The sequence below is a fragment of the Octopus bimaculoides genome, chromosome 21 (assembly GCF_001194135.2).
Source record: "Octopus bimaculoides isolate UCB-OBI-ISO-001 chromosome 21, ASM119413v2, whole genome shotgun sequence".
NCBI classification, from domain to species: Eukaryota; Metazoa; Mollusca; class Cephalopoda; order Octopoda; family Octopodidae; genus Octopus; species Octopus bimaculoides.
The window spans coordinates 32,317,559-32,336,653 of record NC_069001.1 but is presented as its reverse complement, the minus strand read 5'-3'; the positions used below and the strand labels follow the sequence as shown (position 1 = coordinate 32,336,653).

General features: G+C 36.1%; 4 protein-coding genes across 5 annotated transcripts in view; 1 reads left to right on the top strand and 3 right to left on the bottom strand.

The window, feature by feature from the left end:
- Positions 1 to 1,768: 1,768 nt before the first annotated feature.
- Positions 1,769 to 5,701, bottom strand: LOC106882008 (zinc finger protein 271-like). Of its 2 annotated transcripts, none has more exons than XM_052975351.1 (2): positions 5,219 to 5,701; positions 1,769 to 4,593 (listed from the first exon to the last, which is right to left on the bottom strand). In XM_052975351.1, exon 2 carries the CDS (start codon positions 4,232 to 4,234, stop codon positions 2,630 to 2,632), a length of 1,605 nt encoding a protein of 534 aa, XP_052831311.1. In that variant the 5' UTR covers positions 4,235 to 4,593; positions 5,219 to 5,701; the 3' UTR covers positions 1,769 to 2,629. The 2 variants fall into 2 exon arrangements, with proteins under 2 accessions (XP_052831311.1, XP_014788034.1); XM_014932548.2 differs by having other exon boundaries at positions 5,578 to 5,701.
- Positions 5,702 to 7,905: 2,204 nt separating this feature from the next.
- LOC106882002 (zinc finger protein 91-like) overlaps positions 7,906 to 19,095 on the bottom strand; it is a 12,074-nt gene continuing 884 nt past the window's right edge. The window contains exons 2-3 of the mRNA XM_052975419.1: positions 15,361 to 16,898; positions 7,906 to 10,269 (exon numbers count right to left, since the gene is read on the bottom strand). Of these exons, the coding sequence (XP_052831379.1) occupies positions 9,031 to 10,269; positions 15,361 to 16,557 (2,436 nt within the window). The 5' untranslated portion in view covers positions 16,558 to 16,898 and the 3' untranslated portion in view covers positions 7,906 to 9,030. The remainder of the gene's footprint in view (positions 10,270 to 15,360; positions 16,899 to 19,095) is intronic.
- Positions 16,707 to 19,095, bottom strand: part of LOC106880966 (zinc finger protein 431) — an 18,884-nt gene continuing 16,495 nt past the window's right edge. The window contains exon 4 of the mRNA XM_052975418.1: positions 16,707 to 16,898. Coding sequence (XP_052831378.1) covers positions 16,707 to 16,898 — 192 coding nt within the window. The remainder of the gene's footprint in view (positions 16,899 to 19,095) is intronic.
- The window catches only part of LOC106880990 (zinc finger protein 345), a 47,668-nt gene continuing 46,640 nt past the window's right edge, over positions 18,068 to 19,095 (top strand). The window contains exon 1 of the mRNA XM_052975489.1: positions 18,068 to 18,118. The gene's annotated coding sequence lies outside the window, so the exon portion shown is untranslated. The remainder of the gene's footprint in view (positions 18,119 to 19,095) is intronic.

Below are 19,095 nucleotides of genomic sequence, written 5' to 3'. Positions count from 1 at the left end.
CAGAGGGATTGGGTGTTAGGAAGATGTTGTGGGGGAGAGATTTGATAGAGGCAGATTATGTGTAGGTAAGCTCGCAAGAGTGGAAAAGGTGAGTGGGTGATAGAAAGGGGGAATGCAGTGACTAGTCTAAGATAAATTGTTGAGAAGGTTTGTCACAGGCACTTTGATTTCATTAAGTCCAATGCGAGCAGATCCAAGCGATTCTCAGGGGATGTAAAGCAGATGATTTAATGATGGGGTTAATTATACATCGATGCATACAGTTGTTTGTGAGTGTATAATATACACACATATGGCTCAGTGGTTACAGCACTGGGCTCACAATCATGAGGTAGTGAGTTCAATTCCTGGACCGGGCTGTGTGTTGTGTTCTTGAGCAAGACACTTTACTTCATGTTGCTCCAGTTCACTCAGCTGTAGAAATGAGTTGCGATGTCACTTGTGTCAAGCTGTATCAGCCTCTGCCTTTCCTTTGGACAACATCAGTGGCATGGAGAGGGGTGGGGGCTGGTACGCATGGGCGACTGCTGGTTTTCCATAAACAATCTTGCCTGGACTTGTGCCTCAGAGGAGAACTTTCTACGTGCAATCCCATAGTCATTTGTGACTGAAGGGAGGTCTTTACCCTTTACCCTTATATATACATAAGTACCTCGCTTTAATCATTTAGCATTTAAACCGGCCATATCCAGCCCAAACCTGTTTCATGTTCAAATTGGCTAGATCCAGCCTTCCACAGGTTTCTGGACAATGTTATTCTTGAAATGACATCATCAAAATTTTGACACCACAAGATAATGCATGATTAATTCGAAACAATGTGAATAAATAAGCATTACATTTCACAGAATAATCTGAATACAAAAAGGTTAAAAAAAAATTATAAAAATCATTCTTTTCAGCAATTGTTTAATGAAATAATTTATATATTCATTTTTGTTATTCCATTCTTTTGTATTTGTAATTCAGATGATACATAGGATATCATATACAGATATTATTATATAAACATAGAAACAACTACCTAACTATCTGGCCTCCCTTCTTCCCAGAAATATAGTTATTAATAATGGTTTCAAATTTTGGCACAAGGCCAGAAATTCAGGGGAGGGTGCAAGCCGATTACATCAACCCCAGTGCTAAACTGGTACTTATTTTATGAACTCTGAAAGGATGAAAGGCGAAGGTGACACTGGTGGAATATTGATTCAGAATGTAAAGATGGACGAAATGCCACTAAGCATTTTGCCTGGCATACTAACAATTCTGCCAGCTCACCGTCCTAATATTGCTATTAATATTGTAACTATCACTTTTATAGCTCTGGCATAAATCATTTCTTGCCTCTCTGTCCAAATAATCTGTATGGTAAAATTGCTGAAACACTTGCTTCCTTTTGGCAGTAACACAATAGCCATCATGACATTTGTATAATATTTCTAAATGAGTATTATTTAACCCTTAAGCTTTTAAACTGGCCATATCCAGCCAAAATATTCCACCTGCTTTCTGTTCAAACTGGCTTGATCTACCCTCTCACACCAACCTCACAATATCATTCTAAAAATTAACAGTTACCTCATCAAAATCTCAAAGCTACAAAATAAAGCAGATTAATTAACAATGAGAAAAAAATAAGCATTACATTTGATAGAATTATGTGAATGCTAAAGGGTTAAAGACTTGGAGAGAGAAAAAAAAATGAACTGAAACAATAGTTTCATAATAAAAAGAAAAATGAAATAAAAATTTAAGCAAACAAAAAACAAAAAAATTCTTAGGGTTTCTTTACTTGTAAATGTGTCCACCTCAGGAAGAAGAAAACTTACACAAACAGAAAAGGAAAAAAAAAAATGCTTGGAAAGAGGTGAGAGTAAACAACAGAAAGGATAGAGAACTGCCTCTATAAATTCTATCTGACCCATAAAAGCATGGAAAAGTTGACATTAAAGATAAGATATAGAAGTGCATGCATTCAGAATATTGCCTTTGTCTTTATGTATGTTTGCTGATTGTGAACACTGGCCTCTCTGATGGAGCTGGTTTGCTTGCAGTCCACTGTAAAAGTATGTCCACGCTTCTTAATAGCTCCAGCTGAGCAAAGTTATGTGAATTGGTTTGGGAGAGGTAAACAAAAACAAGTGTGTATGTGTAGATAGTGGAGCTTGGTGCAGTCCTCTGGCTTGCCACTCCTGTCAAGCTGTCCAACCCATACCAGCATGAAAAATGGAGGGTAAATGATAATGATGAAGGGACTATTCTTTTGGATACTTATCGTTCTGTTTATCTTCTGCTTCTCTCTCATTTTAATATGTTTCTGTCTTGTTTAGTGACTACCAACAGAAAGTCATTTACCACAAATACCTTGAAATAGCTTCTCTTCTGTATAAATCAGTCTGAGTGATGTGAAGCTACCCATTTCCAGAGATGGAGTTACCAAAAATATCCTTTCTACTATATATGCAAGGCCTGACATTTTGTGGGAGGGGAACAGTTTGATTCCATGAAGTCCAGTACTTGACTGTTACTTACTGTTATAGACCCTGAAAGGATGGAAGTTAAGCATGGTAGAATTTGAACCCAGAACATCAAGGTGGATGAAATGTCACTAAGCATTTTGTCTTGTGTGCTACTCCTCTGTATGAAGACGCTTGTGTCTCGTTAGTTGAAAACTTCTGGAGAATGATTTGCCACAAATGTCACAGAGGTACAGTTTTTCTGCTCTGTGGACATATTTGTGATTAGACAAGGTACTTCTTTGAGAGAAAGATTTTCCACATATATCACAGTGATAAGGCTTCTCACCTGTGTGAGTGCGTTTGTGTAGAGTTAAGTGAACATTTTGAGAGAAAGATTTCCCACAGATAACACAGAGATATGGCTTCTCACCTGTATGAGTGCGTTTGTGTATAGTTAAATATTGTTGAGAAAATGATTTACCGCAGATATCACACTGATATGGTTTCTCATTTGTATTAATGTGTTTGCGTATAATTAAAGCTTTACCATGAGAAAATGATTTGTTACAAAAGTCATGAGGATATGGTCCCTCTCCTGTATGAATATATTTGTGTTTAGTTAAATATCTATTGGTAGAGAATGATTTCTCACAGATGTCGCACTGATATAACTTTTCTCCTGAATGGATGCATTTGTGTTTGGTTAAATGTCTATTCACAGAGAATGACTGACCACAGATATCACAGTGAAATGGCTTTTCTCCTGTATGGAGACGTTTGTGTTCAGTTAAATATCTGTTCTTAGAGAATGACTGACCACAAATATCACACTTGTATGGTTTTTCTCCTGTATGGATACGTTTGTGCCCATTTATATTTCCCCTAATGGAGAATGTTTTACCACAGATATCACAGTGATATGGTTTCTCTCCAGTATGAATGCGTTTATGCTTAGTTAAGGTACCACCTTCAGAAAATGATTTACCACAAATATCACAGTGATATGGTGTCTCTCCTGTATGAATACGCCTATGTATATGCAAGGCACTACTTCCAGAGAAAGATTTACCACAGATATCACAGTGATACGGTTTTTCTCCTGTATGAACACGCTTATGTATAATCAAGTCACTGCTTCTAGAACAAGATTTACCACAAATATCACACTGAAATGGCTTTTCTCCTGTATGGATCCGTATGTGCTTATTTAAGTCAACATTTTGACAGAATGATTTACCACAGATGTTACAGCAATAGGGTTTTTCTCCTGTATGAATATATATGTGTCTTCTTAATTTACTTTTATTTGGGAAAGATTTACCACAAATATCACAGCAATATGGTTTCTCTTTTGTATGAATATGTTTGTGATTATTTAAAGTGTGACTGTCAAAAAATGATTTACTGCAGGTATCACAATGATAAGGTTTCTTTCCTGTATGAATACGTTTGTGAGCATTTAAGTTACCATTTACAGAAAATGATTTACCACAGATATCACAGTGATATGGTGTCTCTCCTGTGTGAATGCGTTTGTGAGTGTTTAAGGCACCACTTGCAGAGAATAGTCTACCACATATGTCACAACGATATGGCTTCTCTCCTGTGTGAATATGTTTGTGATCAGTTAGATGACTTTTTTGAGAGAATGACTTTTTACAGATATCACAGGTATATGATGTTTCTTCTCTCTCATTCTGAATCTCATCACAAGAATCAATGCTTTCAGTCTCTGTTTTAATTTGAATTGACTTCTCACAGAATTCATTTTCCATAATTATTCCTCTTTGACAACTTCGTTTCTTCTGTATTTTCTTAACAATTATTATTTCTACTGCTATAATTCCATAAAACGTGATCTTTGTTGATGGCTGAAGATATTACAAACTCCTGTGAAAATTTCTCCATGGTTAATTAGAAAACAACCAGCTCTTGAAGATATTCCAGACAGAGAAGTAGAAGAATTTTGCAAATGATCTCAAATCACAACAAACATTCCCCACTAATTCCATCACAAACTTATAGAAACAGAATGATATCCATTCTGTGGAACAACTTCCTTTTTAAAAGATGATATATATCGACCACACATCTGAAGTAAGAAATACTTTTATACCAATGTCATCTGATATTTCTGAAATAATAGAGAAACGGTATAAGATGGAGGGATACTTAAGAGTAGATTCAATGATGGAAAATTTGCTACATTTTCAATATAAATATTTACGTCGTCATCTGAACTTTAAATTTGTTATTAAAATTACATCGAACAACCTCATGAGAGGTCTATATATCACAGACTACAGCAACGCTATCATTATTTATGCAAAACTATAAAATAGTGGACATAGGGCTTTCTATCCAGGAAGGTAGTTCATTGTCAGTCGATGCTTTAACCCCAGATCAGTTCTCACTGTGCAGAACATCATTGCAGACATAACAATATCCATTATTTCTCCTACATCACACAAATTATTCCATCTGCATTTACTATTTCCTTTAACGCTGTTTATAAATCAAAAACGTGTAAGTTGCTTTAACATCTTTTTCCATCTTCGCAATACACGTGCTTTTGAAATGAAAATATTTACTCTTCAGAATAAACATTATTTCGTTTCCATTTTGGAAAGAAATCAGGAACACAATTTTACCACGTAACGACGAACGTTTAAGAATTGGCAATAATTGCGTTGTAAAAGAATGTGTATTACGGGAAACAGAAAACAATTTAGGTAACGAGTAATTATTTAAATACAGACCTAAGGGAGACGTATATTAATTTTAAGATGCATTAATGCATAACTGTATCAAATTATAGACTTGTTTGTAATCACTGCAATATTATGATTGTAGTAAACAATGTTTCCATTTCGTTTTAAGTAAAACGTCATGTTTTTATACATTCCTCATATCTTCGAAATTACGCCGTAATTCTTCACATTTACCAAAAGTTAGATTAATGAAAGTGAAAAGAAAAGAAAAACGATTGAATGAAGAGAACATTAGGAAAAAATATCTCGTATAAACCACAGTAATTATTTAGTCATTGATAGTGATCTATGTTGTTAGTAAACAGATACATGTACTATAATGTACGGTATAAATATGAGTACTTTACCGTCAATAAATTAAGATTTCTTTCGAAATTAAATTATTGTTTTCAGAAATGAAATCAATGTCAATATGAGAGGAGAATAGTTGAAGGTGGTGGCGGGAGATATCCGGTTGCACATGCGCTGTGTGAAATGTGAGTGGAAAGTAGCGTCTGCTCATAATGAGGTACACAAGTGTGTGCATGAGTGCGCGCGTGCGCAGTGATCTCGATTCTCGGACCGGGATGTGTGTTGGGCTCTTGAGCAAGACACTTTATTTCACGTTGTTCCAGTTCACTCAGCTGTAGAAGTGGATTGCGACGTCACTATTGCCAAGCTGTTTCAACTTTTGCCTTTCCCTTGGATAACATCAATGGCATGTAGTTGGGAGGCTGGTATGCATGGGCGACTGCTGGTCTTCCACAAACAACCTTGCGCAGACATGTGCCTCGGTGGGTAACTTTCTAGGTGCAATCCCATGGTCATTCATGACCGAAGGGGGTCTTTATATACACACATAATTTTTCTCGTCTGGCCGTAAAGCCTTTTCTGTTTGTTTTCCTGTCTTGTTTTTTGTCCGCCACTACATTCCTCCATGGCAAGATTTAATTTGTGTATACAAATTTAATTTGCGGTCCATGGGAAGAGCCGTTTTAACGATGCGTCCTGCCCAGCTCTTTGAAACGCCGGTGTTAAAACGGGGGTAGCTGATGAAATAGAATGTTCTCTATGTGGCTTGTGTGTTTTCTCGTCTACGTTTTGTTTGCAATGTCCTGTACCCAGATATGCACCTATACATACAGGTGGATGTCGGTACGCACATACCTGTACGTATATATGCATATACTCATTTACTATTTGTTTATATATATATATATATATATATATATATACATACAGACGGCAAATGCTTTTCACCCCACAGAAACTGCATAAGCTATTCTAAATCCCTCACAGTACTAGAAACCCTTCCATATCATCAGCAGGTATCTCAGGGTCATTACCGTTTCACTCTTTAGCCTGTATGCTTCGCCTGGGTTAAGCAGCGATGACTGAACTAATCTCCTTCTGTAGAAGGTTTCCACTTGCAGTCTCTTATCAACTATAGCCACCTCTATAATTACTTCTTCCTTAGACATCTCCCTTACCCTCGTCACAACAGACTATAATGCCACTACACCAGTCACTGGAAATGAGCCCTCTTGAATAGGCCAATTGACTATACAGGTAACAAGACGATATCTTACTCTACCACATAGTTAAAGCATCTCAGTAGTAACTGCTGTTTATCAGTTTTCCTGTTGGCACAGCTTTAATAGATTTATGTGTCATACTACTCTCATGTAGGATAGATGGTCCCTCTTTTGGGTTCACAAAGGAGAAACTCCATTCCATTCTCCTGATTAAATAGTCTCTCATAGTAGCCTAGCCTTTCACACACTTACGAGGGGATGCTGAAAAGTTCCTGGCTCTGGGTAAAAGAAAATACAAGCAGATCAGCTGGTTATAATTTTATTCAACATATTCTCCTCTCATATTTACACTTATTGCAGTAGTTTTTCAGTTTTTCTAAGCCCTGTAAAAGAACTTGGAAGGTTGGGCCTCCAGCCACGTCTTTCATGATACCCTTAAAGCCAGGAATTTTCAGAACCACCTCATACATGCATTTGTGTATTCAAGGTAGTATATCCTTGGTTATGGCATATAACCAGTCAGAAAGTTACCATTTGTTTCATGTCTACTATTGCACTGGGCAACAGAAAACTCTGTTCAGAAATGGTGGCTGGAGGTACATAGCCTCTTTACTGATAGAGGTAAATATAGTCTTGGTCTGTTTTGTACTGAAAACTGAATTTAAAAAAAGTGGAAAAGAAGAGTTGTCTCCCCTGGTACGATACTAAAATTACAATGAATTCCAAGTTACAACACTCTTCCCTTCAAAAAAGTCTCAAAACTTCTTGTCTGCTGTTGTTTTTTCGTATATTCTCCCCTATGTATGTGTGTGTATATATATATATATATATATATATATATGAGAATGCATTCTGTCCACTCAGCTGGGTGGTTGGTGTTAGGAAGGGCATCCAGCTGTAAAAACCATGCCAAAGAGACACAGAATTTTATTTCTGTAATTGATTTGATTGGTTGTGGAAACAGCTGTAGGCAGGAAATTCTCTGCATGAATTAGAATGCCTTTAAATAAATAACGTCTGTACATCAATTTTTTCCATTTTCTTATTTATATACATACATAAATATACAAACATATATATATGCATATATATTTGAATAATATATATACACACATTTATATCATTCAAATTTACAGAAAACAAAAGACGAAGACAGGTATCTGAACAACAAGCAATTGTATTAGTTTAATTCTCAGGAAGAATGGAAAAGTCTCTTACTTTTAATATTAATTTCTTTTTGCATTTATAATCAGATCATACCCAAGATATCATATAGATATTACATGTAAAAATAAAGGAGGCAAGCTTGCAGAACCATTACCTTCTCTTCTGACTTTACATTCTGAGTTGAAATGCTGCAAGGGTTGACTTCACCCTTCATCCTTTCAGGGTCAATAAAATAAGTACCAGTTGAGTACTGGGGTCAATATAATTGACTTAAACCCTTCCCACGAACTTGCTGACCATGTGTCCAAATTTGAAACCATAATATATATATATACAGACAAAGGAACAATTACTTACCGATGCACCCTCCCTTCTTGACTATCCTACATTTCCTTTCTCCCAGAAATATTGCAACTGTTACTGTTATAGCTCTTGCGTAAATCATTTGTTTCTCTATCTATATAATGTGTATACTCTTTTACTTGTTTCAGTATTTTGACTGTGGCCATGCTGGAGCACCGCCTTTAGTCGAGCAAATCGACCCCAGGACTTATTCTTTAGAAGCCTAGTACTTATTCTATCGATCTATTTTGCCGAACCGCTGAGTTACGGGGACATAAACACACCAGCATCGGTTGTCAAGCGATGTTGGGGGGACACACATACAAACATACACACACACACACATATATATATATACACATATACGACGGGCTTCTTTCAGTTTCTGTCTACCAAATCCACTCACAAGGCTTTGGTCGGCCCGAGGCTATAGTAGAAGACACTTGCCCAAGGTGCCACGCAGTGGGACTGAACCCGGGACCATGTGGTTGGTAAGCAAGCTACTTACCACACAGCCACTCCTACGCCTATGGTAATATTTCTGTAATATTTGTTTTCTTTTGGCAGTAACACAACAACCATCATTATATTTGTATAATATCTCTTAATGAATACTATTTAAAGACTATAAATTTGGAGAGAGGGAAAAAATAACAATTTCATGTCAAGAAGAGAAATGAAATAAAAGTAAAGACAAATAATATAATTTTTTTCAGTTTATGAAGATGTGTCTCTCTACTTAACTGCAAATTGCTCGAGAAAAATTTGTCACAGATATCAGAGAAACTGCTTTTTTTCTGCATTATGAACATATTTGTGATTGTTAAAAGCACTTCTGTGAGAGAATGATTTACCACAGATATCACAGTCATATGGTTTCTCTCCTGTATGAATACGTTTATGAGTATTTAAGTTACTATTTTCAGAGAATGATTTACCACAAATATTACAGTGATATGGTTTTTCACCTGTATGAAAACGTTTGTGAGCATTTAAGGAACTACTTGTGGAAAATGATCTATCACAGATATCACAGTGATACGGCCTCTCACCTGTATGAATACGTTTGTGAGCATTTAAGGTCCCACCTCTAGAAAATGATTTGCCACAGACATCACAGTGAAATAGTGTCTCTCCTGTATGAATATGTTTGTGTGTATTTAAGTGACTGCTTAATGAATAGGATTTACCACAGATATCACAGAGAAATGGTTTTTCTTCTGTATGAACACGCCTATGTTTAATCAAGTCACTGCTTGTAGAGCATGATTTACCACAGATATCACAGTGATATGGTTTTTCTCCTGTGTGAATCCGTATGTGCTTACCTAAGTCAACATTCTGAGAGAATGATTTGCCACAGAAATCACAGCAATATGGTTTTTCTCCAGTATGAATATATATGTGTCTCCTTAGTTTACTTGGAACTGAGAACGATTTACCACAAGTTTCACAGTGGTATGGTTTCTTTCCTGTATGAATATGTTTGTGAGTGTTTAAAGCACCACTTGTAGTAAATGATTTACCACAAATGTCACACTGATATGGTTTCTCTCCTGTATGAATACGTTTGTGAGAATTCAAGTTACCACTTTTAGAAAACAATTTATCACAGATATCACATTGGTATAGCTTCTGTTCTGAGTGAATACATTTGTGAGTAGTTAATGTATGACTTTTAGAAAATGTTTTACCACAAACATCACAGTGAAATGTTGTCTCTTGTGAATGGATACGTTTGTGCCTAAGTAGCTGACTTTCGCAAGAGAATGATTTACTACAGATATCACAGTGGTGTGGTTTCTCGTCTGTATGAACACACTTGTGAATATCTAAGTGACCACTTTCAGAAAACGATTTACTACAAACATCACAGGAGTATAATGTGTCTTCTATCTCTTTCTGCATCTCATCAGGAAAACCAATGCTTTCAGACTCTGTTTTAATTCGAATTGGTTTCTCACAGAATTCATTTTCCATAATTATTCTCCTCTGACAACTTCGTTTTGAATATTTCTGAAAGAATAGAGAAACTGTATAAGATAAAGTGGATACTTAAAAATAGGTTTAACGATGGAAAATATACCACGTTTTTATGTTGATGAAACTTTAAATATAACATGCAAACATAAAGATTGATGACGACATTTGAACTTTAAATTTGTTATTAAAATTACATCAAAGAGTTTCATGCGAACTCTATACTTCACAGATAAAAGTAACCCTATCAGATAATTTATTTTAAACTATAGGATAGTGGAGATGGAGCCTTCTGTCCAGGAAGGTCCTTCATCATCGGTCGATTACTGTTTAACTCCAAGTTATTTCAGAGTAGAACGTCGTTGCAGACATACAAGATCTGTTATTTCCCTCCCCTAATACAGGTGCTTTTAAATTGAAATTTTCTAGACAATATTTCGTGTCCATTTCGAAACAAAATTAGCGACACAATCTAACGATCTAACAATGTTTCGGAGTTAATTTAAGAAATTAACAATACTTCCATTATAAAAGAATGTGTACTACGGGAGAGAAATAAACCCTATTTAGATAAATTACAAATAATCAATTAAAGACAGACCTAAGAGAAAAAGCAAAAAAGAACAAGTATTAATTGAAAAATGTGATAATGTATAGGAATCGTCAAAAATTATGGATTTCTGAGGTTTGTAACCACTGTAGTATCACATCTATAGCAATGTTTCCATTCCATTTCACTATGTCACCAAAAGTTATATTAATGAAGATGAAGAGAAAAACTTTAAGAAAATACCTCGTATTAATCACAGTGATTACTAAGAAGTTAGTGATGACAGTCATATATGTACTATAATATAGTGGATAAATATGAGTACTTTTCTGTCGGAAAATTATGATTTCTTACGAAATAAAATGACTGTTTTGAAAAGTGATTCTATTACCAATGCTTCGAGATCGTGGCGGAAATCAATATCCCGTTGCACATGCGCAGTGTGAAATGTCAGTGAAAGTTATTTCCTCGTCTTAAGACCCAGGTCCCAGGAAAAGTCCTGTCGGTGTGTGACAGTTTTTCCCGTTCCCTAACGGTAGGTCGCCTTCATCTGGGATTCCACATGCTGTGACACAAGCAACAATTTGCTATGTTGAGCTACTGGTCCAGTCTCCACTGTTCGTCAGACTAAGAAAAGCGAACTGTCAAGATATCGGTCGCTCTCTGGCAGGTTCAAGGTAAGGCCTGTGGCTGGGGAAATGGCCCTCCGATGTGGAAGCGCCGTGAATCGAAGTGGCTGTTGCAGCGCATCTCCCACATTATCCCCCAAGATGCATTTTGTCTGCTGGAACCATAAATCGGTCTGAATTACTGGAAATTGTACGTTCCACTTTTTAATGTAAAGTTACTCCATATATCAAAACATCATATGATGGATATTATTACATGTAGAATATACACGTGTGTGTATTTATTCGCGCAGTTGAGTGTATGTATGTTATATAAACGAAAAAAAAAACATATACATGTATATGTGTGTGTGGCTTATATATATATATATATATATATCGTCAGTAAATCATAAATCCGAAAAAGAAGCACACTCTAAGTTAAAGAGCAGTAGAGTATATAGATATCATCGGTCTATGGGGCTTCTCAGGGTTTCACGTCCATTAAGCAGTTAGCTTTACAACGTTTCTGCAGAACCTAAACCCGTTGGCCTATGGTATCTCTAGAAAATGGGGGAGAACTCGTTATGTTAACTACAAGGGATTGTTTCCCTTTGACCCCAATCTGTAATTGAACCTAAGGAATTTCCTGAAGTGCAAGCAGGGTTCAAAAACTTCTGTCCGGGAGTTAAGGATGTTCCATGGGTCGAAGGAGTCTTTTAATATCCTCGTCTGTTTGGCTATGCACAGCTTACAACGCTTGATCCCATTGATGTAGGGGCCTGGATTTTCTAGGATCTTTCATATTACGTGTGGAGTTCCTTCATTTTCAGTTGCTATACATGACTGGCTAATGACGTAGTGTATCTTCTCTCTGGGATCCTGAATGAGGATCTATCGTTGGAAAAGTACTGCATGAAGGTGTTTCTGGAACATCTGATGTATTTCTGTGTACGGGTGTTGGCGACACTTTTTGTTGATGTTGACGTTGTTGCTGATGCTCTCAGACCTAGTGTAGGGGACATCATCGGTGGCAGTGCTGTTATCGGTGCTATCGTAGTGACTTATGTTCTCAATGGTGCTGCTGCTATTTCTGTACAGGTTGTTATTGACACTGCCATTCCTGCTAGTGTAGTAGTCGTTGAAAAAGCCATGGCTGATGCTCCTACCACCTCAGCTTCATAGATGATTCCCTTGGTTTCCCAACGACCTGCCACTGGGCTTCTGTTGTAGTGCGTGCACGAGCATCCCACCTCCGTTCATGGCCTAGGAATGTTAACTAGAATGTTCTTAACATTAGGGGCGCTGCTACAAGAGACCCTTAGGTTGTGTTTGTTGAATATGTATCCGTACCTACATGAACATGTGAAGTACTTATCTACTAGCCTAAGGAATATCCTAACTACACACATTTCTATGTTGAGGGAGAGGGGCAAACGAAATTATATTTCTGCAATACTTCCTTCTGTGGGTGTTAGGGCCTGGCATGTAGGGGATGCAGTCCCTAAACTCACTAGCAGCTAGTGCCTCATTATAGTAGGGGCTGCAACGTCAAAAATCTCTTGGTTAGAGGAAAGGTTCATGACTCATCTACGTGTCCCCCTCAACCAGAATTTCTTTCTTTATAGCTTTTGTAAAAATACGGATTTTTCAATGACATTTTCTACTAGTTCACTTGAGAGTAAATTATGATTATCTTGGAATTTAATGTGGGGAAAAAAAATGTGAGCATGTACACATGCACAGTAACACATATCACTAACATTGATATAAAATGAAACTTGAAATGTTGAAGACAGCTGTGATGTGTGTCAGTATGTATGAATGCACCCCCCACGTAGTCTTTTAATTTTTCCTCATGTATTTGCAATACAGATTTTAATCTACACCATTTGAAAAGTACTATGTGTGGTAAGAAACTTGCTTTCCAACCACATGGTTCCAGGTTCAATATGTGGCACCTTGAGCAAGTGTCTTCTACCGTTAATACTAATATATATGTGTGAGTTATTTGAAATCGGCCTTGTTTGCATATGCATTCACTGATTGTGAACAATGGCCTTTCTGATGGAGTTGGTTTGCTTGCAGCCCACTATGAATGTATGACCTTGCTTCTTTATGTCGTGACATGTACCATCATTGTAAATAAAAAGCTCATCCATACAATGTCCTTTGTTTTAGTTTCTACACATAAACATGTTCAAGCTGTTTGTTGTTTGATAGACTGGGAAATTATTATTTCATTCAGAAAGAAATGCAATTGGCAACAAGAAGTACTTCCAGTCATAGAAACTTGTGTCTGACACTCTTCTCTTAGTCATGTAAGCATGGAAAAAAAAGATGTTAAAACAATGATGGTGCATACATATATATATATATATATATAAATATAATCAGTTTAATAAAGTAAAGACATGGTCTATTTTTCACATTTTTTATTATGGTATTTTAACATTAAAAAATATTTTGTAATGTTAAGTTCAATTAGCACTTTCATATGTTCATAGTAATCATCAGATTTCAAAATGTACTTAACTGACAGTTGATTTATTAACAACCAAAGTGAGCAAACTTGATTGGTTTCGAATGATTTTATTTCAATTTCTGTCCCTTTTTCATATATATAAGAAAAGGCACAGAAGCAGCTGTCTGCTTAAGAAGCTTATGATAGCTGTAAACAAGCATCATTGTCACACAAGCAATGTTGTTCATTTCCAGTCTTCTGAAAGGGTATCCAACTGTAGAAAATCTGCCTTAACAAATTCCATCTGACCCATGTAAACATGGAAAAGCTAGAGAATGTTAGCAACACTGACTGGAATAGTAGCCTCTCCTGGACATGACATTATATCTCATCTAGAAGGCTAAACATTTGCTCTCCAACAACAGGAGATAGCAACTGAATACTTGATTAACAAAACATATACCTGTGATTCTAAACCTCCACACAGCAGCAAAATATGTTGATTATGTCATACCACTATTAAAGATATCATCCCTATCATTAGTAGAAGTACAAAAATCAGTAACCTCACCAGTTGTAGTTATATATAAAATGTATTGTTAGAATACCCTTATATTGTTATAACATCTTTTTTGTGTCTACAGATACCACAGTGTGAAGTACATTTGTGTTTAGTTACTTCGAAATTCCTAGAGAATGATTTACCACAAATATCACAAAGGTACAGCTTTTGTTCTGTTCTGTGAACGTATTTGAAATTAGATAAGATACTTACTTGAGAGTGTGATTTCTCACAGTTGTCACACTGATATAGCTTATTAGTATGTTTGTGTAGAGCGAAGTTGACATTTTGAAAGAAAAGTTTTCCACAAATATGGCTTCTCACCAGTATGCGTGTGTTTGTATATAATTGAAACTCCATCAGGAGAGAATGATTTAAAGTAAACATCATGGGCATGTGGTCCCACTCCTGTATGAATATATTGATGTTTAGTTAAGTATCAATTGGTACAGAATGATTTCTCACAGATGTGGCTTTCAACCTGTCCTAGTATGTTTGTGTAGAGCTAAGTTAACATTTTGAGAGGTTTTCCACAGACATCACAATGGTGTGGTTTCTCTGCTGAATGAATATATCTATGCTAACTTTCAGAAATTGATTTACCACAGATATCACACTGATATGGCCACCCACTTGCCTGAGATTACTTATGCTTAGTTCAGGTACAACCTCCAGAAAATGATTAACCACAGGTAAAATAGTGAAATGGTTTTAATTGTATATGAATATTTAACACACCACTACTAGAATAGGATTTTTGACAGATGTCACAGTGAAATGGTTATTCTGCTGTATGAACACGCTTATGTTTAATTAAGTCATTGCTATGTAGAACAAGATTTACCAGAAATATGACACTGAAATGGTTTTTCTCCCATATCAATCTGTAAGTGCTTGCTTTAAGTGAGCATTTTGACAATGATTTGCCACAAATATTACATCAATATGGTTTTCCATCTGTATGAATATTATATTTGTGTGCTCTTAGTTTACATGGAACTGGGAATGATTTACCACAAATCTCACAGTGATATGGTTTCTCTCCAGTATGAATATGCTTATGACTATTTAAGTTACTACCTTTAGAAAACGATTTACCACAGATATCACAATGATATGGTCTCTCTCCTGTATGAATATGTGTGTGACTATTTAAGTTACTACTTTTAGAAAATGATTTACCACAGATATCACAGTGGAATGGTTTCTCTCCTGTATGAATATGCATGTGAGAATTTAAATTACCACTTTCAGAGAATGATTTACCACATATATCACAGTGATATGGTTTCTCTCCTGTATGAATACGTTTGTGAGAATTTAAGTGACCATTTTCAGAGAATGATTTACCACAGATATCACAGTGATATGGTTTTTCTCCTGTATGTGTACGTTTGTGACTATTTAAATTACAACTCTTAGAAAATGATTTGCCGCAGATATCACAGTGATATGGTTTTTCTCCTGTGTGTATGCGTTTGTGACTATTTAAATTACAACTCTTAGAAAATGATTTACCACAGATATCACAATGATATGGTCTCTCTCCTGTATGAATATGTTTGTGCGTGTTTAAGGTACTACTTACAGAAAATGATTGACCACAGATATTACACTGATGTGGCTTCTCTCCTATATGAACATATTTGTGTTTGTTTAAGGTACTATTTTCAGAGAATGATTGACCACAGATATCACAATGATATGGTCTCTCACCAGTGTGAATGCGTTTGTGAGTATTTAATTTACTACTTGTGGAAAAGGATTTACCACAGATATCACAGTGATATGGTGACTCTCCTGTATGAATGCGTTTATGTATATTTAATGTACCACTTCTAGAGAACGACTTACCACAGATATCACAGTGATATGGTGACTCTCCTGTATGAATACATTTGTGTGTGTTTAAGGTACTACTTTTAGAGAATGATTTACTACAAATGTCACAATGATATAGTTTTCGTCCCGTGTGAATAAGCTTGTGCTCAATTAGGCAACGTCTTTGAGAGAATGTCTTTTTACACACATTACAGAAGTATGACGTTTTTTCTGTCTCTTTTTGCATCTCATCAGAACTATCAATACTCGCAGACTCTGTTTTGATTTGAATTGGATTCTTAGAGTATTCACTTTCCATAATTATTCTTCTCTGACCACTTCCCCTCTTGTTCTTGTATTTTCTTAATTATTTCTACTGCTATACTACCATGGAACGTGATCCTCGCTGATGATAGAAGATACTGGAAACTCTTTCGTAATAATGTCCAACTTTAATTAGAACATAACCTACTCTTGAACATATTTCAGGCAGTTAAGTAGTAAAACCTTACTAATGATCTCACCAATTTTCTCAGATTTCATAGAAACGGGATTATATCCATTCCGTGTAGCAACTTCTTTTTTCTTTTTAAATGATGATAAATATCGATGATACATCTGAAGTATGATATACCTGTATGCCAATGTCATCTGATATTTCTGAAATAATAGAGAAACGGTGTAAGATATACCGGATTTTAAAAGTAGTTTCAGAGATGGAAAATTTACTATATTTCTATATTGATAAACTGTAAATGTAAACATTTACGTCGACATTTGAACTTTAAATTTGTTAAAATTACATCTCATGTAAGGTCTATACATCATAGACTACAGCAACACGATCAAATTATTTATCTTAAATTACAAAGTAGTGGACATGGGGCTTTCTGTCCAGGAAGGTCTTTCACCGTAGGTCAATTACTCTTTAACCCCAGGTCAATTCAGACAGAGCAGAACAAGTACATGCAAGTTACTGTACTGCATTTTTTCTGTATTCTCCTTATACGCATGCTTTTAAAATGTAAATATTTTCTCCCCGTAGTAAACAATATTTCTTTTGCATTCCAAAACAAAATCAACAACACAATTTTACGATGCAACAATATTTAAGAGTTAATAATATTTCCATCGTAAAACCATGTGTAGTAGAGGAAGAAAAAAAATCCCAATTCAAATATAATTACAAGCAATTAATTCAATACCGCCCTAAAGGTAAAACATTAATTGTAAGATGTAATAATAATAGTAATTATGAACTTCCGATGTTTCTGATCATTGTAATATCACGAACGTAGTAAACAATGATTCGATTTCATTTCACTATGTCAAGTAAAAACCATCATCTTTTTATTATACATTCCTCATATCTTTGAAATTAAGCCTTAATTCGTCACATTCACCAAAAGTTATATGAAGGAAAGCGAAAAGAAAAACTATTGAATGGAGAGAAGAACATTAAGCAAAATACCTCGTATTATTAAGAAGTCAGTAATGTTAGTCTTGTGTCATTATATGCACTCATTAAAGTCAGAAGCCCATCAGGGATTAATTAGTCAATATTAGCATCGGATCAGGCGGCGAGCTGGCAGAATCGTTTGTAAGACCGGCAAAATACTCAGCGGCATTTCGTGTCCTTACCTTCACATTTCAAATTCCACCGAGGTTGACTTTGCCTTTCCTCCAGTGGGCTCGATAAAATATGTACTAATTGAGTACTGGGATCGATGTGATCGACTTAACCCCTCCCCCGAAATTGCTGGCGTTGTGTCAAACTTAGAAACCAATATTAGTATCGGGAATAAATATCCGGTTGCACATGCGCAGTCGGGCGTATGTGTGTATCGGCTGCAAGTATGTATTTCTATCGATCGCTGCAAGTAAGTTGGCTTTATTTGTATTGAAAAAAAAACTGTTTGTTGTTAAATATTTGGTCCAGGTGGAAGATATGTAAACGGAACCCTTTGCCCCTTGATTTTTTTTGTGATTTTTTTAACGAAATCCCATGTTCTAGGCTATGGAGATTCCGATTCTGGAAAAAGAAACTTTCAAAAATCGCAACTTCAAAATTTCAATTCCCCCCTTTCCCCATTTCTTTATTTTTCGCTTTTTCCGGAAATTTTATTAGCGAAATACGTACAAAAATACAGAGATTATAATTTTGAAAAAAAAATTGCGTAAATGGGCATCTATCCAGACCATTTGAAACTGCACGTTCAGTCCGTCAAGGATGCCCCCTCTTGTTGCTTCTGTAGGTATTGACTCCCAAGCCACTACTGTGGAAGCTGGCGATGCTGAGAGGCATCCCACAAGAACGTCTTCATACGTGGACGATGTCACCGTCATAGTCTCTAGCCACAGCTATATCGACCTGGTCGGCAAGACACTAAAAGAATACGAAGTGGTAACGAGAGCGAAAATTAACCAGGAAAAGTCAGTGGGCTTGCGGCTTGGCACCAGGAGAAGCAAGCCCATGCCGTCCAACAGTGTCTCCATCGTGGGACGCCGGACCGTCGGATTGCTTAAATTGTTTGGGGTCTGGTTCCTCCAAATGGAGAAGAACTGGGACAAGATAACGAGTAGGGTGGTGACTCTCACTCAGCAATGGGCTGAGAGGAAGCTATCCCTAAAAGGAAAAAAAAAGTTTCATGTCAAGAAGAGAAATGTAATAAAAGAAAAAAAAAAAACAATATAATTTTTCTTTTTTGGTTTATTTAATTGTAGAGGTTATAGTGAGATCGTGGTTTCAATTCCTGGGCTGAGCAGTGTTCTAACACTCTCCTCAGAGCCATGCAAGCACAGAAAAGTAGACGTTACAATGACAATGGTGAATATATATACATACATACATACACAC

Excerpts from the sequence above, each read along its gene's own strand:
- LOC106882008 (XM_052975351.1), bottom strand. The coding sequence starts at position 4,234 with ATGGAAAATGAATTCTGTGAGAAGTCAATTCAAATTAAAACAGAGACT.